The 26,251-nt window shown below is 34.4% G+C and overlaps 2 protein-coding genes and 2 long non-coding RNA genes across 8 annotated transcripts in view; 3 read left to right on the top strand and 1 right to left on the bottom strand.

Annotated features, from left to right (window-relative positions):
* The first annotated feature begins 4,043 nt into the window (after window positions 1-4,043).
* On the top strand, window positions 4,044-5,360 carry LOC125270276. The gene is made up of 3 exons (XR_007185312.1): window positions 4,044-4,319; window positions 4,582-4,622; window positions 4,751-5,360. It is a non-coding gene; the product is annotated as an uncharacterized LOC125270276 (long non-coding RNA).
* Window positions 5,361-7,490: 2,130 nt separating this feature from the next.
* Window positions 7,491-12,485, top strand: LOC125270273. 4 transcript variants are annotated; one of them, XM_048193668.1, is made up of 8 exons: window positions 7,494-9,365; window positions 9,918-9,950; window positions 10,085-10,321; window positions 10,556-10,891; window positions 11,012-11,335; window positions 11,495-11,614; window positions 12,178-12,218; window positions 12,347-12,485. In XM_048193668.1, exons 1-8 carry the CDS (start codon window positions 9,152-9,154, stop codon window positions 12,398-12,400), a joined length of 1,359 nt encoding a protein of 452 aa, XP_048049625.1. In that variant the 5' UTR covers window positions 7,494-9,151; the 3' UTR covers window positions 12,401-12,485. The 4 variants fall into 4 exon arrangements, with proteins under 4 accessions (XP_048049624.1, XP_048049623.1, XP_048049625.1 ...); XM_048193669.1 differs by having other exon boundaries at window positions 12,305-12,485; XM_048193667.1 differs by having other exon boundaries at window positions 7,491-9,365; window positions 11,012-11,302; window positions 12,178-12,485.
* A 3,638-nt stretch (window positions 12,486-16,123) lies between these two features.
* LOC125270274 lies at window positions 16,124-20,892 on the top strand. The gene is made up of 10 exons (XM_048193670.1): window positions 16,124-16,980; window positions 17,533-17,565; window positions 17,700-17,936; window positions 18,171-18,506; window positions 18,627-18,917; window positions 19,092-19,181; window positions 19,408-19,473; window positions 19,637-19,702; window positions 19,782-19,810; window positions 19,980-20,892. The coding sequence occupies exons 1-10, from the start codon at window positions 16,767-16,769 to the stop codon at window positions 20,046-20,048; spliced, it is 1,431 nt and encodes a 476-aa protein (XP_048049627.1). The 5' UTR covers window positions 16,124-16,766; the 3' UTR covers window positions 20,049-20,892.
* Window positions 18,627-26,251, bottom strand: part of LOC125270277 — a 29,550-nt gene continuing 21,925 nt past the window's right edge. Inside the window, exons 1-4 of one of the 2 annotated variants that reach the window (XR_007185314.1) lie at window positions 21,651-22,112; window positions 20,779-20,885; window positions 19,590-19,653; window positions 18,627-18,748 (exon numbers count right to left, since the gene is read on the bottom strand). This is a non-coding gene — a long non-coding RNA (uncharacterized LOC125270277). Of the gene's footprint in view, window positions 18,749-19,589; window positions 19,654-20,778; window positions 20,886-21,650; window positions 22,113-26,251 lie in introns of those variants that run through there. The other variant, XR_007185313.1, reaches the window with a different exon arrangement.

Raw genomic sequence — 26,251 nt, 5'->3', positions numbered from 1 at the left:
ACTGGCTGCCCTTGTGTAATGCTTTTCATAATGTTGGGAACATGGGCTGGCATATGTAAATATTGGGGGCATACACCCTGACTGTTACGTAACAGTCTGTATTATGTTGAGATTTGCCTGTTCTTCGGAGGTCTTTTAAACAAATGAGATTTATATAAGAAGGAGGAAACAATGGAGTTTGAAACTCAATGTACAGTACAGTCCAAAAGTTTGGAACCACTAAGATTTTTTTATGTTTTTAAAAGAAGTTTCGTCTGCTCACCAAGGCTACATTTATTTAATTAAAAATACAGTAAAAAACAGTAATATTGTGAAATATTATTATAATTTAAAATAACTGTGTACTATTTAAATATATTTGACAAAGTAATTTATTCCTGTGATGCAAAGCTGAATTTTCAGCATCGTTACTCCAGTCTTCAGTGTCACATGATCCTTCAGAAATCATTCTAATATGCTGATTTGGTGCTCAATAAACATTTATGATTATTTTCAATGTTGAAAACAGTTGTGTACTTTTTTTTCAGGATTCCTTGATGAATAGAAAGTTCAAAAGAACAGCATTTATCTGAAATACAAAGCTTCTGTAGCATTATACACTACCGTTCAAAAGTTTGGGGTCAGTAAGAATTTTTATTTTTATTTTTTTGAAAAGAAATTAAAGAAATGAATACTTTTATTCAGCAAGGATGCATTAAATCAATCAAAAGTGGCAGTAAAGACATTTATAATGTTACAAAAGATTAGATTTCAGATAAACACTGTTCTTTTGAACTTTCTATTCATCAAATAATCCTGAAAAAAAATATTGTACACAAATATTTTGTACAATTGTACACATTAAATGTTTCTTGAGCAGCAGATCAGCATATTAGAATGATTTCTGAAGGATCATGTGACACTGAAGACTGGAGTAATGATGCTGAAAATTCAGCTTTGCCATCACAGGAATAAATTACTTTGTGAAATATATTCAAATAGAAAACAGTTATTTTAAATTGTAATAATATTTCACAATATTACTGTTTTTTACTGTATTTTTAATTAAATAAAAGTAGCCTTGGTGAGCAGACAAAACTTCTTTTAAAAACATTAAAAATCTTAGTGGTTCCAAACTTTTGGACTGTACTGTATGTCTTTTCCATGTACTGAACTCTTGTTATTCAACTATGCCAAGGTAAATACAATTTTTAATTCTAGGGCACCTTTAATGGTTTGTTTCTTGTGACAAAACAATGGCACTGACATATTTTAAGATATGTCAGTGCAGGTTGCATTTTAGTTGGGAGTTAGCTTAAAGGGTTAATTCACCCAAAAATGAAAATTCTGTCATTAATTACTCACCCTCATGTCGTTCAACACCTGTAAGATCTTCGTTCATCTTCGGAACACAAATTAAGATATTTTTGGTGAAATCTGAAAGGTATGTGACTTGTCCATAGACAGCAATTTAACCACCACTTTCAAGGTCCAGAAAGGTACTAAAGACATCATTAAAAAAAATCAACGTGACTGCAATGGTTCAACCTTAATGTTATAAGCGATGAGAATACTTTTTGTCCACAAAAACAAAACAAAAATAACGACTTTATTCAACAAGATCTTCTCTTCCGTGTCATTCTTGTACACTGTTTATGTTCAGCGCTTCCAGGTTCTGTATTAGAATGGCAGCTCAGTATTGGCCGGTGTCCTAAATTTGCGTACGTGTAATTCATAGAATGAACGTACACACAGAAAATGAGCGTACGCCTCTCTTTCAGATGTGAAATCTATAAATCGCAAATGATCTTGAACTGAATGGTTTCAGTTCTCCGTGTTTTAAACAACACTAAATTAATGTCATTTACATATAAAAGATCACCAGTCATCATCCAAATCCTTGGTGAACTGCAAGAATAGCTTAGATTTCCAAAAACCTGCAGTAATCTGACCAGGAAAAGTGTGAATGTCTGCTTAGACCCTGACGTGGCTCTTTGCACTTTGTGAATGTACAGGGTGATACAGTAGGTCTAGGCCAAGAGGGAGAACTTGATACTGGTAAGCTTTGCCCATGAATGCAAACCTGATATTTTCCCTGTGCTGTGGCAGAATCTCGATATGGAAATGGATATGGATATGCCTTCTTCAAATCTACTCTATGGTGACAAACTAATCCTATACATTCTGTCTTGAACACTCCAATCTTCTGTGTGAACTTATTTGTGTACCTAGATTTTGTCTATCAATGGGTGACAGGTTTTTTCTGTTATGGCTTCTAAGGTATGGAATTCTCTGTCTCTGGAACTGAGGACAATAACCTCACTCTCTGAATTTAAATCATACCTTAAAACCTATTTGTTCACCAGTCATAATATGTTTTTTTTTTTCTTTAAACACTTCCCAAACCCTCTACTACCAGTCGTAATGCTTTCTCAGAGTATTTTTGTCATGTGCATCTTACTTGTGTCTACTACTACACTGCGTTCCAAATTATTATGCAAGTGACATATTAGTAGGATTTCAGTACAATAAACATTCAGATTTTAGTTTTTCTAAGAAAATGTTTGTTTTTTTATTTATCCATGTCTTTTTAGATAACTGGTATCAATCTCAGACAAAATAATTGGCCAGGTTTATGGAAACCCTACTTAGAGGTTGTTCCACATTATTAAGCAAGTCACAGTTCTCGTGCAATATGGAGAGGAAGAAAGATCTTTCTGAAGATGAAAAGCATGAAATTGTGCAATGTTGTGCAAAAGGCATGAAAACAACTAATACTGTGTGAAAACTGAATGGAGATTATCAAATTATCATAAGATTTGTAAGTGATTTAGAGCACAGCAGAACTCGGTCAGATAAAGGCTTATTAATGAAAGTTCCTGTCAAAAAACGTAATTGCATTAAAAGAGCAAAAGCCAGTGTTGAGCAGCAAACAGGTATTTGAAGCTGCCGGTGTCTCTGGAGTCTCAAGACGCTCTCAATGCAGGCTGGCAGTTGTGTGTAAAGATACATTTCAGCCACCCCTAATCAAACCTCACAAAGAGAAACATTTACAATGGGTTTAGAAGTACATTAAGACTCATTTTTAAATAGTTTTATTTACTGACTAATGCCGTACTACAATGGATGGTCTAAATGGATGGATTTCTGGATGGTTGGTGAATGGCCACCATGTTCCAACAAGACTGCGACGTCAGCAAGGAGCTGGCGGGCGTTGATTTGGGCTGGAATATTGGGAAGTTATTTTGGGTTGGGTATTTAAATGACTTTTGCAAGAGTTCATAAGTGGCCATTTTCAGCTTTGGTATAAAAAGGAGGATAGTGCCTTCTGAAATGCAATACACTATGCACTATCCCATGCTGCAATGAAAAATGTTTCTCTCTGTGAAAATGTTTCTCTCTGTGAGGTTTGGTTAGTGGTGGCTGAAATGCATCTTTACGCACAACTGCCAGCCTGCATGGAGAGCTTCTTGAGACTCCAGAGACACCAGCAGCTTCAAATACCTGTTAGCTGCTCAACACTGGCTTTTTTATAGCTGCCCTTTTAATACAAAACATTTTTCTGACAGGAACTTTCATTAATAAGCCTTTATCTGACCGAGTTCTGCTGTGCTCTAAATCACTCACAAATCTTATGATAATTTGATAATCTCCATTCAGTTTCACACAATATTAGTTGTTTTCATGCCTTTTGCACAACATTGCACCATTTCATGCTTTTCATCTTCAGAAAGATCTTTCTCCCTCCTCATATTGCATGAGAACTGTGACATGCTTAATAATGTGGAACAACCTGAGATTGATACCAGTTATCTAAAAAGACATAGATAAATAAACAAACAAACATTTTCTTAGAAAAACTAAAATCTGAATGTTTATTGTACTGAAATCCTACTGATATGTCACTTGCATAATAATTTGGAACGCAGTATAATTGTGTTTGTTTGTTTATACTGTTCATTGTTCTGCGCTGTTGTTTATACAATGCTATGTTTCCCTGTTTTTTATTTAACTGTTTGCACAATTATTATGTGAAATGACGTCTTTCCTCATCAACTACTAATGCTCCAAGTACATCAACAGAAACCTCAACTGTTTACCTTAACTCAGAATAAGATTATATATTTTGAGCCTATAGCATACAAATAGTGATTTGTCACTGTGTAGTCATGACACTGGTCAGTGTTGGTGTAATTTTCTGTCTCCACATGTTTGTACAGAAGACATCATGACACAGGACAGTCATCTACAGATGGTGATCGTCGTGGCGTGTGCTGTCACTGGCGGTGTGCTGATTCTGCTGCTGGGACTTCTAGTTTTTAAACGTCAGCGAAAAACAGGTGAGGCTGATCTCAGAAACAGTAAAAGGAGAAGATGCTCCATAAAAAAAATGTTAAAAAAAAAATGGGACAACAATACGACACTCAATATGGCAGCCAAATGAATGTCCTGTCTTTCAGTTCAAGCTAAACTGGCTGCTGAATTTACTTGCTTGGCTTAAAGAGACATTGGCTTATCTGCACATTAATATTACACATTAACCTCTGTGTTATTTAAAATGACAAATCTAAGTTAAAACTGTGACTATGATTATTTTTCCAGGAGCTGACAGCTGGTTTAAAATCAGTCATGCAAGTTCAGAGGTCAGCTATGAAACCCCTTCTCTCATAAACATTTCAGAATGTCATTTTGATTTGCTAATGATACATGATTTATTTGTGATTTACAGTAAGAGTACACTTTTTAAGCTTGTATATCTCAACATCTACAGGATATGTTGGACTGCAGTACTACAGTCATCTATTCAGCTAGTACAGCTCAGTGAGCCTTAACACTGGAAACTCCTGTACAGAATCTTGTAGCCTATTTCCTTTGAGAAAAAAAAATAAAAATAAAAAAATTGAATGGAATTGAAAACATCAAATTAATCTTGTATTAATAATAAATCATGCATTATTTTGGTAAATTAGGAATGAATTAAGAGTAATAAATCTTGTTGAGATTGTGTTGTGTGTGCTCTCTCTGTAAGCAACAGGTCTTTGGGTTTCATTTGCATGGGAGAAAACAAATGCAACAAACATCATCTGAGTAATCAGACTTGAATTAATATGCTTGCATACCAGAAAGAAACCTCCATGTGGTTTCATGACACACAACTGTGTTAAATCTAGCAACGCATTTCCTGGTATGGAAAAAAAGCTAAAAATATTTCAACTAAAAGTTAGAATGCAAAATGAAAAATATTAAATTGCAAGAATTTTAAACTATAAGACATTCATAAAAATAAATGTAAAATGATTGCATTCCCTATGTGCACCAAAGCCCATAAAAAGTAATTTCATTTTAGACCAGCACTCAGAACAGGAACATGAAACAAAAGTTCAAAAACTGCCTAATTGCCAAACACTGTCTAATATTATTAATTGCATTTTTATGGGCAAAATGTATATTTAGATATTTTTTGTTTCCTTAATATAAATATATAATTTCATAATTTGCTATACTGTTTATATTTCACTAAAAAGCCTAAAGAAGGCTGTTTAATGGCAGGTTGTGACAACATTTTTTGGGGCATGCGGGTTGTTGAGTCACAAAATGTCAGTTCAGTTCAATGGAGTTTAATGCTTTTACACAAAAAATATTGTTTCAAGGCTTAACAAAGACTAGTGCCTTATAAAACCCCCAGAAAGCAAGGCAGTAATATTAATGGTAATATTGACATTTACTGTTTAATTAAATTATAATGATTATAATTACTTTCAGCAACAATGGGTCAATAAAATGAATCATTTTTACATGGGCAATGACAGTGGAATGTTTTGTAGATTTGAAGGTGCCTATAAAGAAACTGAGTTTCAAAAATAGACCTCCTCAATAAAGTTGGTGAGCTCGTGAGTTTAGATCACACTTCAGATCACAGATTTGTGCCCGAGAGAAACCTCAAGATAGTTCAGTTTAGAAAAACATTTCCTGAACTGGAAATGAGCTAATCATGCAAACCAGACTAGTCTAAAAATAATATTTAGAAAACATGTCTTATATTATTGATGCAAGATAGCCTAAAATGAATGGGTTTATTAGATCTATTTAAACCATGAACAAACAGAAGATTTTAAAAACATGATTTCTTTCTTATGAGTTAGATTTGTAGACATTTGTTCATAAAAAAGAAATAATAATAATAAATTAGTACTAGATAGTACAGTATCTCCCTGCATGAACATTTTGTTTAAAATTCACATTCTGGTTGTTTTCTATGACAGACAGATTTCTGAATTTTGCACCGCCCATTAAAAGTTACTGGCTAGTTGATTCTTCAAACTCTTCAGAGTGCATCATTTTATCTGAGACACTGGAAAGAAGAATCATGCAACTTTTTACCTTTTAAAATCTTTATTTTGATGTGTGGATTTTGTTCCCGATTCCACACTATCGGTGAGTCTCACTTAATCAAGAGATTATAGCAAAAAGTAAAATATTCTGTCAAGATATTTTAATTCTTTTCTCTTTTGCTGTTTGTTGATTGTACCGTACACACCACAAATATTCATTAGAAATTGATAAATTATGGAATGATTTAATAATTTCAAACTATTTAAAAACAATTTTAATCATTATCATTTAAACAGTAATCTTCCATTATGGCTTGGCTTAAATAGACATTGGCTTATCTGCACATTAATATTACACATTAACCTCTGTGTGTTATTTAAAATGACAAATCTGAGCTAAAACTGTGACTATGATTATTTTGCAGGAGCTGACAGCTGGTTTAAAATCAGTCATGCAAGTTCAGAGGTCAGCTATGAAACCCCTTCTCTCATAAACATTTCAGAATGTCATTTTGATTTGCTAATGATTCATGATTTATTTGTGATTTACGGTAGTACACTCTTCACTGTCAGAAAAAAAAAGTGCGGTGCTTGTCACTGGGGCAGTATCTTAAAGGTCCCGTTCTTCGTGATCCCATGTTTCAAACTTTAGTTAGTGTGTAATGTTGTTGTTAGAGTATAAATAAAATCTGTAAAATTTTAAAGCTCAAAGTTCAATGCCAAGCGAGATATTTTATTTAACAGAAGTCGCCTACATCGAACGGCCAGTTTGGACTACATCCCTCTACTTCCTTCTTTAATGACGTCACTAAAACAGTTTTTTGACTAACCTCCGCCCACAGGAATACACAAGAGTTGCGTTTGTAGAGTGTGTTTGTCGCCATGTCGTCGAAACGCTGTTATTTTCATCCCGCAGTCCAATCACCGGGTCTGATTCCGGCTCAAATTGATAGGGTAAAATTAAAGACATGTTTACAATAACACTGAGCGCGTGCATCTCCACGTTATGGTAAGAGGCGTGACCTTTCCGGGCAAGATGCGCTAAACTGCTGTCGAATCACAACACAGGAACCGCTGGCACAATCAGAACTCGTTACGTATTTCTGAAGGAGGGACTTCATAGAACAAGGAAGTCATCAGCCCGTTTTTATGACAGTGGAAACAGCGGTATACAGATAAGTAAATTATGTGAAAAATACTGTGTTTTTTTACACGCGAAACATGAACACATGTTATATTGCACACTATAAACACAATCAAAGCTTCAAAAAAACCACGAAAAACGGGACCTTTAAGGTACAAAGGTAAAAAGGTACCAATATGTACCTTTAAGGTACAAATACGCACCATTTAGGCCCTACTAGGGGTAAGGTACAAAGGTGTACCTTTTCACTTTTGTACCTTAGGGTACTGCCCCAGTGACAAGCACAGTACCTTTTTTCTGACTGTGTTTAAGCTTGTATATCTACACAGGATTTTGGACTGCAGTACTACAGTCATCTATTCAGCACAATGAGCGTTCACTTTGGAAATTCCTGTACAGAATGTTGTGTTTCCTTTTTTTATGGAATTCAAAACATCAAATTAATATTGTGTTAATAACAGCAAGCTAGTCATGCATTATTTTGGTAAATTAGGAATGAATTAAGAGTAATAAATCTTGTTGAGATTGTGTTGTGTGTGCTCTCTCTGTAAGCAACAGGTCTTTGGGTTTCATTTGCATGGGAGAAAACAAATGCAACAAACATCATCTGCGTAATCAGATTTGAATTAATATGCTTGCATACCAGAAAGAAACCTCCATGTGGTTTCATGACACACAACTGTGTTAAATCTAGCAATGCATTTCCTGGTATGGAAAAAGCTACAAATATTTCAACTAAAAGTAAGAATGCAAAGAGAAAAATACTTAAATTGCAAGAATTTTAAACTATAAGTTAAATGTAAAATGATTACATTCCCTATGTGCACCAAAGCCTTTAAGATGTCATTTCTATTGCTAATTTTGAGAAATTAAATGTTGTCAGGCACAATTACTCTGTGTGAAGGCGATGCTTCAGTAAATCAAAAAACAATGTTTCTTATACCTCTTGTCTAACTATGATCACCTCAGACCAGCACTCAGAACAGGAACACGAAATAAAAGTTCAAAAACTGTCTAATATTAGTTTTTATTTTATTTTATTGATTCTTTTAATTCATTTCTGGTTCTATTAAATTCTATTTTGGTCATTTTATTAATTGCATTTTTATGGGCAAAGTCATATTGTTTCAAAGCTTAACAAAGACTAGTGCCTTATAAAACCCCCAGAAAGCAAGGCAGTAATATTAAAGGTAATATTGAAATTTATTGTTTAATTATATTACAATGATTATAATTACTTTCAGTAACAATGGGTCAATGAAATGAATCATTTTTACATGGGCAATGACAGTGGAATGTTTTGTAGATTTGAAGGTGCCTATAAAGAAACTGAGTTTCAAAAATAGACCTTCTCAATAAAGTTGGTGAGCTTGTGAGTTTAGATCACACTTCAGATCACAGATTTGTGCCTGAGAGAAACCTCAAGATAGTTCAGTTTAGAAAAACATTTCCTGAACTGGAAATTAGCTAATCGTGCAAACCAGACTAGTCTAAAAATAATATTTAGAAAACATGTCTTATTTTATTGATGCAGGATAGCCTAAAATGAATGGGTTTATTAGATCTATTTAAACCATGAACAAACAGAAGATTTTAAAAAACATGAATTCTTTCTTATGAGTTAGATTTGTAGATATTTGTTCATAAATAAATAAATAAATAAAAAATAGTGCTAGATAATACAGTATTTCTCTGCATGAACATTTTGTTTAAAATTCACACACTGGTTGTTTTCTATGAGAGATTTCTGAATTTTGCACCGCCCATTAAAAGTTACTGGCTAGTTGAATCTTCAAACTCTTCAGAGTGCATCATTTTATCTGAGACACTGGAAAGAAGAATCATGCTACTTGCGCCTTTTAAAATCTTTATTTTGATGTGTGGATTTTGTTCACGATTCCACGCTATTGGTAAGTCTCACTTTAACCAAGAGATTAAAGCAAAAGGAAAAACATTCTGTCAAGATATTTTAACTCTTTTCTCTTTTGCTGTCTGTTGATTGCACTGTACATAACATACAAACTATTTTTAAAAAAAAAATGTAATCATTATCATTTATACAGTAATCTTCCATTATCTTCATTGTAATAAAATTTAAATTAAATATCTATTTAAAGATGTATAAAATGGTTTAATTCAAAACAAATTAAGTAAAGTATAAGATTTAAAAAAAAAAAAAAAAAGTTAGTCCAGAAATATCACTCATACTCTCACAGCCACAGAAATCTCCTGGAGTTGAACATGACAGACTTAAACATGTCTGTGTCAATGTCAGTGATTAACAACCTGACAATCCAAAACAATGTTTTATTTATAAACCTCTTTTTGTTCAAATGTTTTGAAAATGCTGTTGAACAAATATTGTATTTATGCAAAGTCATCAGCTGATGTAGCGAAGTTTGTGGGATTTGTCGTGCAAGGTTTTTTATATGTTATGGTTGTAATTGTTTTTCATTACACAGAATATCCACGGAATAAAACTGCCCAAACAGAAGGTTGGTTGAGTTTCCATACAGCAAAAATATTTTAAAAGTAACAGTAAATTTTGTTATGAATGTAAGAAAGATATACAACATTTCTCAAACTGGTTCTAATACTGAAATCTCTAAAATACTGATATCTCTAAAAGTTCAGCGTGGCGTTGATGTGTCTTTGCGATGTGAGGTCTCTTTCCTGTCTGAATCCTCAACATTGCAGTGGGAGAAAGACGGACAACAAACATCCAACACCACTCTACTGTACAACAACTCTGCCTACATCATCTTACACACCGTTGATAAACACAATGAGGGGAAATATTACTGTAGATTGATGGAAAATGGAACAGTAAAAACTGTTAGGAATTACTTGCTTACTGTCAGTTCAAGTAAGTATATTCTTTTATATTAAATCTGTGGTGTATGCCTAAATAATAATGATAATGAATAATATTTTCATTAAGAATACTGTAAGTTAATGTAATTAACTTATAATTAATAAACAAAATTAGCAATTTTTCAAATAAAACAAGCTTTATTGTAAAAGAAAAATGTTTAAAACTGAAATGTAGTAACTGAGATGTATTCACTGAAATTCACCATGTTACCTATTGTCTTTCCAGATTCATATAATAAAAATAATACAATTTACAGACAAAGCTCTAATAATAGTGACGTATCACTGATCTGCAAGTCTTCCAGGAAGTACGAGAGCTGGAAATGGACCTGGGAGCCGAGGCCTGATTCACAGATCATTGATCTGATAGCAGTTGAAAAAGGAAGTGAAGTTCAAGTAAAAGGACCAATTAAACCAGGAAGACTTTCTTCAACCACTTACAATGATCAACTTTTTACCTTTCACATCTCACCTGTGAACTTTAATCATAGTGGGGCATACAGGTGTATTACAAATGATCAAAAGATTCCCTACACAACCACAATGCTACACACCATCAGAGGTTTGCAAAAATGAATCAGTCAATAATAATAAATACATTGATTTTTCAGTTAGATTTGATCATCAGCACATTTGTTCAGTGCATTTAAAAAGTCATTGATGTTGTTGTTGTTGTTTTCAGTCTCAGTGGAGCCCCCTGATGGTGTGTTGAGGACTCAGTCAGTGATTCTTACCTGTGAAGTTTCTGAAGTGACTGATTCAGTGACGCTGGTCTGGCTCAGGATGGAGGGGAACAGAGGAGTTCTGGAAAAACAGCAAATTATGACTGAAAACAAGCTACAACTCACAGTGAATCTATCCAGCTATGAAACAGACCCGCTGCACTGGCAGTGTGCAGTTTTTACTGAGAATGAACTCAGAGCTCTGGCCCCTATAACAATCAGTCTTTCCTCATCAACTACTAATGCTCCAAGTACATCAACAGAAACCTCTGTAACAAACCAAGGTAATATCTTTTAACCATTAGTATACAGTATTGTTTACCTTAACTCAGAATAAGATTATATATTTTGAGCCTACTAGCATACAAATAGTGATTTGTCACTGTGTCGTCATGACAGTGATCAGTATTGGTGTAATTATCTGTCTCCACATGTTTGTACAGAAGACATCATGACACAGGACAGTCATCTACAGATGGTGATCATCATGGCGTGTGCTGTCACTGGCGGTGTGCTGATTCTGCTGCTGGGACTTCTAGTTTTTAAACGTCAGCGAAAAACAGGTGAGGCTGATCTCAGAAATAGTAAAAGGAGAAAATGCTCCAAAAAAAAAAAAAAAAAAAATGGGACAACAATACGACACTCAATATGGCAGCCAAATGAATGTCCTGTCTTTCAGTTCAAGCTAAACTGGCTGCTGAATTAATTTGCTTGGCTTAAAGAGACATTGGCTTATCTGCACATTAACCTCTGTGTGTTCTTTACAATAACAAATCTAAGCTAAAACTGTGACAAGATGACCTTTAAAAAAGATTTCATTCTTATGAGTTAGATTTTTAGACATTTGTTCATAAAAATATAAATGAATTAGTGCTCGATAGTACAGTATCTCTCTGCATGAACATTTTGTTTAAAATTCACACACTGGTTGTTTTCTATGAGAGATTTCTGAATTTTGCACCGCCCATTAAAAGTTACTGGCTAGTTGATTCATCAAACTCTTCAGAGTGCATCATTTTATCTGAGACACTGGAAAGAAGAATCATGCTGCTTACGCCTTTTAAAATCTTTATTTTGATGTGTGGATTTTGTTCATGATTCCATGTTACTATGATTATTTTTCCAGGAGCTGACAGCTGGTTTAAAATCAGTCATGCAAGTTCAGAGGTCAGCTATGAAACCCCTTCTCTCATAAACATTTCAGAATGTCATTTTGATTTGCTAATGATACATGATTTATTTGTGATTTACAGTAAGAGTACACTTTTTAAGCTTGTATATCTCAACATCTACAGGATATGTTGGACTGCAGTACTACAGTCATCTATTCAGCTAGTACAGCTCAGTGAGCCTTAACACTGGAAACTCCTGTACAGAATCTTGTAGCCTATTTCCTTTGGAGAAAAAAAAAAAAAAATTGAATGGAATTGAAAACATCAAATGAATCTTGTATTAATAATAAATCATGCATTATTTTGGTAAATTAGGAATGAATTAAGAGTAATAAATCTTGTTGAGATTGTGTTGTGTGTGCTCTCTCTGTAAGCAACAGGTCTTTGGGTTTCATTTGCATGGGAGAAAACAAATGCAACAAACATCATCTGCGTAATCAGACTTGAATTAATATGCTTGCATACCAGAAAGAAACCTCCATGTGGTTTCATGACACACAACTGTGTTAAATCTAGCAACGCATTTCCTGGTATGGAAAAAAGCTAAAAATATTTCAACTAAAAGTTAGAATGCAAAACGAAAAATATTAAATTGCAAGAATTTTAAACTATAAGACATTCATAAAAATAAATGTAAAATGATTGCATTCCCTATGTGCACCAAAGCCCATAAAAAGTAATTTCATTTTAGACCAGCACTCAGAACAGGAACATGAAACAAAAGTTAAAAATCTGCCTAATTGCCAAACACTGTCTAATATTATTAATTGCATTTTTATGGGCAAAATGTATATTTAGATATTTTTTGTTTCCTTAATATAAATAGATAATTTCATAATTTGCTATACTGTTTATATTTCACTGAAAAGCCTAAAGAAGGCTGTTTAATGGAAGGTTGTGACAGCATTTTTTGGGGCATGCGGGTTGTTGAGTCACAAAATGTCAGTTCAGTTCAATGGAGTTTAATGCTTTTACACAAAAAATATTGTTTCAAGGCTTAACAAAGACTAGTGCCTTATAAAACCCCCAGAAAGCAAGGCAGTAATATTAAAGGTAATATTGACATTTATTGTTTAATTATATTACATTGATTATAATTACTTTCAGCAACAATGGGTCAATGAAATGAATCATTTTTACATGGGCAATGACAGTGGAATGTTTTGTAGATTTGAAGGTGCCTATAAAGAAACTGAGTTTCAAAAATAGACCTCCTCAATAAAGTTGGTGAGCTCGTGAGTTTAGATCACACTTCAGATCACAGATTTGTGCCTGAGAGAAACCTCAAGATAGTTCAGTTTAGAAAAACATTTCCTGAACTGGAATTTAGCTAATCATGCAAACCAGACTAGTCTAAAAATAATATTTAGAAAACATGTCTTATATTATTGATGCAAGATAGCCTAAAATGAATGGGTTTATTAGATCTATTTAAACCATGAACAAACAGAAGATTTTAAAAACATGATTTCTTTCTTATGAGTTAGATTTGTAGACATTTGTTCATAAAAAAGAAATAATAATAATAAATTAGTACTAGATAGTACAGTATCTCTCTGCATGAAGATTTTGTTTAAAATTCACATTCTGGTTGTTTTCTATGACAGACAGATTTCTGAATTTTGCACCGCCCATTAAAAGTTACTGGCTAGTTGATTCTTCAAACTCTTCAGAGTGCATCATTTTATCTGAGACACTGGAAAGAAGAATCATGCAACTTTTTACCTTTTAAAATCTTTATTTTGATGTGTGGATTTTGTTCCCGATTCCACACTATCAGTGAGTCTCACTTAATCAAGAGATAGCAAAAAGTAAAATATTCTGTCAAGATATTTTAATTCTTTTCTCCTTTGCTGTTTGTTGCTTGTACCGTACACAACACAAGTATTCATTAGAAATTGATAAATTATGGAATGATTTAATAATTTCAAACTATTTAAAAACAATTTTAATCATTATCATTTAAACAGTAATCTTCCATTATGGCTTGGCTTAAATAGACATTGGCTTATCTGCACATTAATATTACACATTAACCTCTGTGTGTTATTTAAAATGACAAATCTGAGCTAAAACTGTGACTATGATTATTTTGCAGGAGCTGACAGCTGGTTTAAAATCAGTCATGCAAGTTCAGAGGTCAGCTATGAAACCCCTTCTCTCATAAACATTTCAGAATGTCATTTTGATTTGCTAATGATTCATGATTTATTTGTGATTTACAGTAAAAGTACACTCTTCACTGTCAGAAAAAAAAGTGCGGTGCTTGTCACTGGGGCAGTATCTTAAAGGTCCCGTTCTTCGTGATCCCATGTTTCAAACTTTAGTTAGTGTGTAATGTTGTTGTTAGAGTATAAATAAAATCTGTAAAATTTTAAAGCTCAAAGTTCAATGCCAAGCGAGATATTTTATTTAACAAAAGTCGCCTACATCGAACGGCCAGTTTGGACTACATCCCTCTACTTCCTTCTTTAATGACGTCACTAAAACAGTTTTTTGACTAACCTCCGCCCACAGGAATACACAAGAGTTGCGTTTGTAGAGTGTGTTTGTCGCCATGTCGTCGAAACGCTGCTATTTTCATCCCGCAGTCCAATCACCGGGTCTGATTCCGGCTCAAATTGATAGGGTAAAATTAAAGACATGTTTACAATAACACTGAGCGCGTGCATCTCCACGTTATGGTAAGAGGCGTGACCTTTCCGGGCAAGATGCGTTACACTGCTGTCGAATCACAACACAGGAACCGCTGGCACAATCAGAACTCGTTACGTATTTCTGAAGGAGGGACTTCATAGAACAAGGAAGTCATCAGCCCGTTTTTATGACAGTGGAAACAGCGGTATACAGATAAGTAAATTATGTGAAAAATACTGTGTTTTTTTACACGCGAAACATGAACACATGTTATATTGCACACTATAAACACAATCAAAGCTTAAAAAAAAAACACGAAAAACGGGACCTTTAAGGTACAAAGGTAAAAAGGTACCAATATGTACCTTTAAGGTACAAATACGCACCATTTAGGCCCTACTAGGGGTAAGGTACAAAGGTGTACCTTTTCACTTTTGTACCTTAGGGTACTGCCCCAGTGACAAGCACAGTACCTTTTTTTCTGACTGTGTTTAAGCTTGTATATCTACACAGGATTTTGGACTGCAGTACTACAGTCATCTATTCAGCACAATGAGCGTTCACTTTGGAAATTCCTGTACAGAATGTTGTGTTTCCTTTTTTTATGGAATTCAAAACATCAAATAAATATTGTGTTAATAACAGCAAGCTAGTCATGCATTATTTTGGTAAATTAGGAATGAATTAAGAGTAATAAATCTTGTTGAGATTGTGTTGTGTGTGCTCTCTCTGTAAGCAACAGGTCTTTGGGTTTCATTTGCATGGGAGAAAACAAATGCAACAAACATCATCTGCGTAATCAGACTTGAATTAATATGCTTGCATACCAGAAAGAAACCTCCATGTGGTTTCATGACACACAACTGTGTTAAATCTAGCAACGCATTTCCTGGTATGGAAAAAGCTACAAATATTTCAACTAAAAGTAAGAATGCAAAGAGAAAAATACATAAATTGCAAGAATTGTAAACTATAAGACATTCATAAAAATAAATGTAAAATGATTACATTCCCTATGTGCACCAAAGCCTTTAAGATGTCATTTCTATTGCTAATTTTGAGAAATTAAATGTTGTCAGGCACATTTGAAATTACTCTGTGTGAAGGCGATGCTTCAGTAAATCAAAAAACAATGTTTCTTATACCTCTTGTCTAACTATGATCACCTCAGACCAGCACTCAGAACAGGAACACGAAATAAAAGTTCAAAAACTGTCTAATATTCGTTTTTTTTTTTTTTTTTTTTTTGATTCTTTTAATTCATTTCTGGTTCTATTAAATTCTATTTTGGTCATTTTATTAATTGCATTTTTATGGGCAAAGTCATATTGTTTCAAAGCTTAACAAAGACTAGTGCCTTATAAAACCCCCAGAAAGCAAGGCAGTAATATTAAAGGTAATATTGAAATTTATTGTTTAATTATATTACAATGATTATAATTACTTTCAGTAACAATGGGTCAATGAAATGAATCATTTTTACATGGGCAATGACAGTGGAATGTTTTGTAGATTTGAAGGTGCCTATAAAGAAACTGAGTTTCAAAAATAGACCTCCTCAATAAAGTTGGTGAGCTTGTGAGTTTAGATCACACTTCAGATCACAGATTTGTGCCTGAGAGAAACCTCAAGATAGTTCAGTTTAGAAAAAACATTTCCTGAACTGGAAATTAGCTAATCGTGCAAACCAGACTAGTCTAAAAATAAAATTTAGAAAACATGTCTTATTTTATTGATGCAAGATAGCCTAAAATGAATGGGTTTATTAGATCTATTTAAACCATGAACAAACAGAAGATTTTAAAAACATGAATTCTTTCTTATGAGTTAGATTTGTAGATATTTGTTCATAAATAAATAAATAAATAAATAAAAAATAGTGCTAGATAATACAGTATTTCTCTGCATGAACATTTTGTTTAAAATTCACACACTGGTTGTTTTCTATGAGAGATTTCTGAATTTTGCACCGCCCATTAAAAGTTACTGGCTAGTTGAATCTTCAAACTCTTCAGAGTGCATCATTTTATCTGAGACACTGGAAAGAAGAATCATGCTACTTGCGCCTTTTAAAATCTTTATTTTGATGTGTGGATTTTGTTCACGATTCCACGCTATTGGTAAGTCTCACTTTAACCAAGAGATTAAAGCAAAAGGAAAAACATTCTGTCAAGATATCTTAACTCTTTTCTCTTTTGCTGTCTGTTGATTGCACTGTACATAACATACAAACTATTTAAAAAAAAAAATGTAATCATTATCATTTATACAGTAATCTTCCATTATCTTCATTGTAATAAAATTTAAATTAAATATCTATTTAAAGATGTATAAAATGGTTTAATTCAAAACAAATTAAGTAAAGTATAAGATTTAAAAAAAAAAAAAAAAAAGTTAGTCCAGAAATATCACTCATACTCTCACAGCCACAGAAATCTCCTGGAGTTGAACATGACAGACTTAAACATGTCTGTGTCAATGTCAGTGATTAACAACCTGACAATCCAAAACAATGTTTTATTTATAAACCTCTTTTTGTTCAAATGTTTTGAAAATGCTGTTGAACAAATATTGTGTTTATGCAAAGTCATCAGCTGATGTAGCGAAGTTTGTGGGATTTGTCGTGCAAGGTTTTTTATATGTAATGGTTGTAATTGTTTTTCATTACACAGAATATCCACGGAATAAAACTGCCCAAACAGAAGGTTGGTTGAGTTTCCATACAGCAAAAATATTTTAAAAGTAACAGTAAATTTTGTTATGAATGTAAGAAAGATATACAACATTTCTCAAACTGGTTCTAATACTGAAATCTCTAAAATACTGATATCTCTAAAAGTTCAGCGTGGCGTTGATGTGTCTTTGCGATGTGAGGTCTCTTTCCTGTCTGAATCCTCAACATTGCAGTGGGAGAAAGACGGACAACAAACATCCAACACCACTCTACTGTACAACAACTCTGCCTACATCATCTTACACACCGTTGATAAACACAATGAGGGGAAATATTACTGTAGATTGATGGAAAATGGAACAGTAAAAACTGTTAGGAATTACTTGCTTACTGTCAGTTCAAGTAAGTATATTCTTTTATATTAAATCTGTGGTGTATGCCTAAATAATAATGATAATGAATAATATTTTCATTAAGAATACTGTAAGTTAATGTAATTAACTTATAATTAATAAACAAAATTAGCAATTTTTCAAATAAAACAAGCTTTATTGTAAAAGAAAAATGTTTAAAACTGAAATGTAGTAACTGAGATGTATTCACTGAAATTCACCATGTTACCTATTGTCTTTCCAGATTCATATAATAAAAATAATACAATTTACAGACAAAGCTCTAATAATAGTGACGTATCACTGATCTGCAAGTCTTCCAGGAAGTACGAGAGCTGGAAATGGACCTGGGAGCCGAGGCCTGATTCACAGATCATTGATCTGATAGCAGTTGAAAAAGGAAGTGAAGTTCAAGTAAAAGGACCAATTAAACCAGGAAGACTTTCTTCAACCACTTACAATGATCAACTTTTTACCTTTCACATCTCACCTGTGAACTTTAATCATAGTGGGGCATACAGGTGTATTACAAATGATCAAAAGATTCCCTACACAACCACAATGCTACACACCATCAGAGGTTTGCAAAAATGAATCAGTCAATAATAATAAATACATTGATTTTTCAGTTAGATTTGATCATCAGCACATTTGTTCAGTGCATTTAAAAAGTCATTGATGTTGTTGTTGTTGTTTTCAGTCTCAGTGGAGCCCCCTGATGGTGTGTTGAGGACTCAGTCAGTGATTCTTACCTGTGAAGTTTCTGAAGTGACTGATTCAGTGACGCTGGTCTGGCTCAGGATGGAGGGGAACAGAGGAGTTCTGGAAAAACAGCAAATTATGACTGAACACAAGCTACAACTCACAGTGAATCTATCCAGCTATGAAACAGACCCGCTGCACTGGCAGTGTGCAGTTTTTACTGAGAATGAACTCAGAGCTCTGGCCCCTATAACAATCAGTCTTTCCTCATCAACATTAACAAACCAAGGTAATATTTTTTAACCATTAATATACACGTCACCTATCTCAGAAATAAAAATAAATAAATAAATAAATATTAAATAATTCTAGCTCACCATCAAATGATCCTGGTGTAGAAAAGTCAACAAATTAATTTAATTAAAACTTTTAATTTAGAAATAAAGTCTCTATTTTCTTTTAGTTAAGGCTACTGTATCCTCTGTTTTGGCTCTGTTTACTGGGATTCTGCTTGGAGCTCTATTGTATTACTATTACAGAAAACGAATGTCAGGTAAAACAAAATATATATATATATATATATATATATATATATATATATATATATATATATATATATACACACACATGTACATCAGTATTTTCTAAATCTTTTCACAGTAAATGACTGGTCAGTAATCACTCTTTTCTTTTCTTTCTTTCTTTCTTTCTTTCTTTCTTTCTTTCTTTCTTTCTTTCTTTCAAAACTGTAACTCTTGCTGTATTTTCAATTATTTCAGTGCACTCTGACCCTCAGGAGTCTGAACCAGTCTACATCAATATCAGCCAAATGAGGAATGACAGAGGTATTTAAATATATTTCATTTCATATAGCCTATTAGCTGCAAGCTATGTTTACTGTTTTACTAAAATAACTTAACATATTGACATATTCAAATACTGACAATTATTACCAACAAACCTTTTCAAAAAACATGTCAAGGTCTAATTTTCTTCATTTTCCTCCAGTAGAGCACAGGAACACACTGGGAAACAGAGAAAAGAGTCATGAAATGTACCGTCATGTCAGATATGGTAAGATCTTTTTCATCCAAGAATTCCAAAATGTCATCTTTAAATCAACATCATCTCATAATTATCTTTTTTTCTGCAGAAAAAACAAACATAAATAAAAGAGATGAGGTGAGTGCAGATGTTAATTAATATTACACATCTGTTACAGTCCAAAACAGTATATTATATAATGTTATCAATTTATTGTGCTGCCAACTGTGATTGTCATTTCCCCTAAGATTTTTTATTTTATTTATTTATTTATTTATTGCTGTTAATTTGTCTCATCTCTCTACAGACACCAGTTACACCAGACAGTGTGACCTACGCAACCATTTATTTCAACAAATCCAGGTTCCAGACCTAAAGATAATTTCCCAACACAGTCATGAAAAACTAAGGGAGAGAGAATTTTGTCATTTATTTATATGCCCTCAGTATCACAGACAAGGTGTACAGTAAGCCTAGTCCTAACTAAAATGCATGTTTGAGCTCTTTTAACTGAAAGTAACTTGCACTGACATATCTTAAAATGTCACTTCCATTGTTTTGTCTCAAGATGCACACCAGTAATGTTCTGTTTGTTTTTTTGTTTTTTGTTTTGTTTTTTTAGGCACATTTTTAAAAGCTACTTAAATGTCCTAATTGAGCTAAGGTCTAATCCTGGCTCAATCTGATCCCTGTCTGTGAAACCAGGCCATATTTTTTAATTTATATGAGCCTCAAACTATTATCTCAGTAGAACATATATAGAACTTTCTAAATTAAACAGCAGATGGCGCTATCTGATTAAATAAACTATAATCTGAGACTGTTTCATGGTGCTGTGTGAGAAACACACTTAACTGCCTTCTGTAAACTACCACAAATAATAATCTCACTGTCTAAAACTGTATAATTGCATTTCTTAATTATTTTGTGTTGAGTCACATTTTTACAAGCATCAACTAAATAGCCAATTATTATTACGACTTAGCATTTGTTATAATATTATATCCGCTTTCATATTAGTGCATGTACACGCTGGTGAAATGGCCATTTGATGGCAATGTTTGAAAACATACTTGAAATATAATGATAAAAAAAAGTGTAAGTACAAAAAAGGAAAATGCAGTTACACATCCTCTTCTCTCTCGCTCTCTCTGTCTGTCACTTTCATCCTCCTGGAATCCACCCAGAACATGCTGCTTCAATGTACTTCAATCTGAAACACAAAAGTGAGGAGAAAAAAAAGTAGTTTGAATAGGATGTCTTTATGGACAAGGGATAACGCTCCTCACTAACTCAAGGTTGCTCTGCTTTGTATAAATGCTTGTCTTTATTTAAACGTGGGGGGATTTTTAAACGCTTCTCAAGGTCTGCTAAATAGAACCATTGAGTGATGAATTAGAGTATGACAGGATCAAAATATTCATAAACGATGTTCTGTGGGGAGGAAAAGGCAGATGTTGACAGAATTGGCTGGGCTTAGAAAAAAAATACATAACCAAGGTTAACACATGCTTTGATTCGCATCTTTGTCACCAAAATGTAGGCGTCTGATAATCCCATTTTATTCAGGTCTTGACCACATCATGCAGTAAAGACGTATTACATGGAGCACTTCGAATACGGTCAAGATGGGTAGACTCAATTCCAAAATCTTACTTTCAACTACTGACAATCACAGCACCTTTTTTAGTTAAGCAAAGCTTTTCTGCTCGGCTTAATCTCCTTCATTTTGAATTAAAATGTTCAATTTCATAAAATCGCTTTATTCTGTCCATCACTCCAAACATTTCAGTTGTTTGCCCACACACACAGACAAGAAGTAATACTTCATGCAATCATGAAATGGTGGCTTTAGTGTTTCTGCATCCATTTTAAGCTGTGGTAAACTACACACCATTACCTGTCATATCTAAAATATACTTTCTGTTTCTGTTGAGTAACACTAGAACAAAATTTATAGCCACAAAGCACTGCTCACATCAAATGTGTTCTGCTGTTGTCCAGCCCATCTGCAAATGCCCTGAAAGTACATAAAAGTCACTCACATTATGTTATAATGTTACAAAATGTGGCATCACTTCTAATTCTTGACGAAGCACTTCAAGGAGTAGGAAAATATAAGAAAGTTACCAAACAAAAGATATAACTGATAGTAGTTCAGACAGACATTCCAGTGACTCCATATATATGCAAGCTCACATTTTCCATTCATATGGATATGGATAAAGGAGAAACAAGCAAATGTCAGAATGTAGATTGTGAGGATGAAAGCAAGAATGACATCCAGAATGTAACCCTCGAATCTCTTGTGAATTTGAGTTACATATTCCATTGCTTTATAGTTATATTAGATCATAAAGCAATTAAAAATATAACTGTATATGTCACATTTAAAAAAAAAAAAGTCACAAACTCAACAATTTTCAAGAATGAATTTAAAGGGATAGTTCACCCAAAAATGAAAATGTGATGTTTATCTGCTTACCCCCAGCGCATCCAAGATGTAGGTGTCTTTGTTTCTTCAGTAGAACACAAATGATGATTTTTAACTGCAACCGCTGCCGTCTGTCAGTGGTATAATGCAAGTCAGCGGGAACTTGGACTATAAGAGTAAATAAAACACGACAGACAAATCCAAATTAAACCCTGCGGCTCGTGACGACACATTGATGTCTTAAGACACGAAACGATCGGTTTGTGTGAGAAACCGAACAGTATTTATATCATTTTTTTACCTCTAATACTAGCCTGACTTCGTCATACTCATATTCTAGGCAGAATGTGAGTCTGATACTGCTCCATTGCACTTGAATTATGGGGCGTGTCTTAACCGAACCAGTAAAAAAAAAAAAACTCTGCACTCAATTGGATAGACCTACAACCAATCAGAGCAACGCAGTAAGTGACGTATGTTGAACTTGTACTTAAACTTTAGCCGAATCCCGTTGGAAGGACGGCAAACAAATCTTTCCCATCGACAAATGCCTTGATTGCGGTTCTTTGTTCGTCTTTTAAAATTAATGCGCTGTCGATTTCTTTTATTACAGACGTGATAGCGGAATCTAAACATCTTACTTCTCCAGCTGCAGTCATCGTTGGTGAAAACCAATTCAACCCAAGCGCTCTTTGATGACGTGGGTGGTTACGTAACCGCAGATAGCCTGTCCATCATCGATTAAAGCCCGCCCTGGCAATTTGATTGGCTCGGCCTTCTGGGAGCCGAGCATAATTACTCCACAATGGATCGAGTCCAGACCGAACTTCCCGTCCAAAAAATGTTGTGGGCAGGGTTCGGGCTGGCACCCAGGCTACTCTAATACACCACTATGTCCAACTGCATTCATCACTCGATTCGTTTGGTCTGATCGCGCTCTGACAGCGGCAGTGATGTCTCGCGCATATACTTCAATGAGAGCGAGACATCACTGCCGCTGTCAGAGCACGATCAGACCAAACGAATCGAGTGATGAACGCAGTTGGACATAGTGGTGTATTAGAGGTAAAAAATGATATAAATACTGTTTGGTTTCTCGCACAAACCGATCGTTTCTTGTCTTAGGACATCAATGTGTCATCACGAGCTGCAGGGTTTAATTTGGACTTGTCTAAGCAAGTTTTATTTACTCTTATTGTAGAAGTTCCCATCCACTAGCATTATTTGACTGACAGACAGCAACGGTTGGAGTTAAAAATCATCATTTGTGTTCTACTGAAGAAACAAAGACACCTACATCTTGGATGCGCTGGGGGTAAGCAGATAAACATCAAATTTTCATTTTTGGGTGAACTATCCCTTTAAGTGATTTGAGCCTAATTTACTTAATTTAAATAAACAAAATCATGTGAATTTAAAACTCAATGGGAATCTAAATATAATATATCGCTTAGTCAAGAGCAGGCTTTTTAAATGTATTAAAACTAGTATTCTGTATTTCTAACCCTGATGAAACCATTTTAGACAAGCATGAATTTACAAGTGGGTTTATGATGGTTGGATGCTGGTGTAACTGGAAGATCAGTATAGTCATGCTGTTCACCAACAAAAAATGCTGGTCAAACTGTATGAAGCTGGTTGCCCAAGTGAGACTTGCTGGTTAAGCTAGTTATAAGAAGCTTGGAGGTACACGAGCATCCAATATTTTTTTTTTTAAACAAAATCTTGAGGTCACCTATGCTTTGCATAACAATGTGCGGTAGTCAGAAATGTAATGACAGAATATGAAAAACTGATATTCAGAAATTCTGAGCAAGTCACAAACTAGATCCTGAACAGCCGAAGAGGGATTTAGCAGTGCTTTACCGTTTGCATACGGCTGATAAGGTACGCCTTGGGATGTCTATAGCACCAGATGTCTGTTGTCTGGGTTTCTCACGTGCAGATACATTCCTGGGGCATGAATCTTGAGTATGTTGGAGGAAATGTGTCCTTGTGAATCTATTATTCTTTTGTAATAGAACAAGAGCCCTGTCGCTGAACGGCTGTTGTTACGGAGAACAAGCCTTTATTGTCGGAGCTTCGCTAATATGCTAATTAACGAGTGCAAAGAGAGTGGAAAACCAGTATGAATAGAGAGAACCGAACCTGATCTACGAGTTTAATCAGACGCGTTGCAGCATTTTATTAGTGTAAATAATGTCATGCTGCATTTCAGCTGCTTTTTACGGCCACATAATATTCGCATGCCGGCTATATAAGTGCAGATATAAAATGGTGAGTTTCAGGGGAAAAAACACAGTGTTTGAGCACGCAGTGAAGTGTAGCTCGCTGGCAGACAGTGAGAGAGTGAATGAGAGCACAGGGGATTCTGGGATACTGGGACTCAAGGCTGATGCGTTATGATGGACATGTCGCTGACTCTGTCTGCCCCCACTGAAAACGAACTTCCAGGAACAGCACACTCTCTTTGGAAGAGAATGCTCCTGATGGTACATTCAGGCTTACTTCCTATTCCTATAAGATAAAAAGGAGGGAATTTGGTCAAAATCTTAATGTTAAACAGGGAATGGTAGTTTCACATCAGCACTAAAGGGCATGTTTGCTATAATGTCCAGTGTTACTGAACAAGGTCAAGGATATTGTGACATTTCATTAGCAGTTCATCTAGAATTCAGGATTTTAGGAATGAATGTGGCTAGGAGTGTTAGGAGGAAAATGCTTCATTTATATTTAGACATTAATTGGCATTATTTGAGACAAAAATCACCTTGAGATAATGAAAATCACACAGTAACTTGAGGTATACAAGGTCACTGAAAATGTGATTCAGATATCATCATGTCCAGGGATCATATACATGTCCATCTTTAGAGACCAATGCCCGATATCCAACAGATTCCATAGCAGCAGTGTTAGTGAGATGCAGACAGACTAGCTCTCCCTGAGTAGCGGTTAAGCTAGGACACAGCAGGGTCGATGGCGTGCAGACTCCACTGCAACACATGTGTGAATAGCCTAGTGAGCCTGTTGTGTAACGGGGTCTCTGAACTGCAGTCTCAAACACAGCAAGACGCGAACACACGCGCACACACACACTTTGGGTTTTCATGTTTTATGAGGACATTCCATCGACATAAGGATTTTTATAGTGTACAAACTGTGAATTCTATCCACTAAACCTTACCCTACCCATCACAGAAAACCTTTATGATTTGTTTTCCTCAAAATGTCGCCACAAGGACAAGGATTTTGGATATTGCCATCTTTGTGGGGACATAATGTAGAGGGTTACCTGAACCACTCACACACACATTAGCCTTGGTACTCAAATTCTTGCTGTGAGCCAGGAAGTGCATATAGTTTACTACATTCCTTACAGAGGAAGCAGTTGATGTACTTTACCGTATATAATTACTAGTATGCTCGGAATATACTATACTAGACTAGTTTTACTTTTTTGTTTTGTTTTTTTGCATTATGCAGTATATACACCAGATGTGTTACTGAAAATGTGAAGTATATAACAAAGCATACATCAAATTCTACATCAAACAAAACAATGCAGATCCCGAAGTGCAACATGTTCCTGGACCAACCAATCCGATTTGAGGGACAAGTTAATAGTTTATGTCAAGTTTAGACTTACAACCAGGCTTAGGTGCTTCTATATCAGTGTTATTCACCCAACATTTCCCTCTGATTTTAGGAAAAACTTGTGGGTAGGGTTAGGGATATTGTTAGGATAAAATTTTTGGACAGAAATGTTGTTCCAGGATCAACAAAATATGTTTTCCTAGGAACGTATCTAACTTGGCAAAATCAGGACATGCTGCACATAACTTCACTTTCCATTTTAAGAATGACAAATGAAAAAGTGAAATATCAGCCACAAATCTGAACTTCTTGATTTGATTTAATCTGACCAAAGCTATTCAAAATTGGATTAAAGATGCAAAATTATATTTATTTTCATAATAGCTGGCATTTACTTCATTAAAAAATGCAATACGAGGTCATTGTGTGAAAACAAAGAAAGGTGAAATGTTTATTTTTGCATACAGCAGTGCATACTGTGTTTTAAAAATAGGAAGTGTACAATACTCAATGAGTCTGTAGTATGTTATTTTCCATCCAAACACACC

The sequence above is a fragment of the Megalobrama amblycephala genome, linkage group LG6 (genome assembly GCF_018812025.1).
Source record: "Megalobrama amblycephala isolate DHTTF-2021 linkage group LG6, ASM1881202v1, whole genome shotgun sequence".
Taxonomy (NCBI): domain Eukaryota; kingdom Metazoa; phylum Chordata; class Actinopteri; order Cypriniformes; family Xenocyprididae; genus Megalobrama; species Megalobrama amblycephala.
The sequence above is the reverse complement of the archived record's forward strand: the minus strand, read 5'-3'. Positions and strand labels throughout refer to the sequence as shown.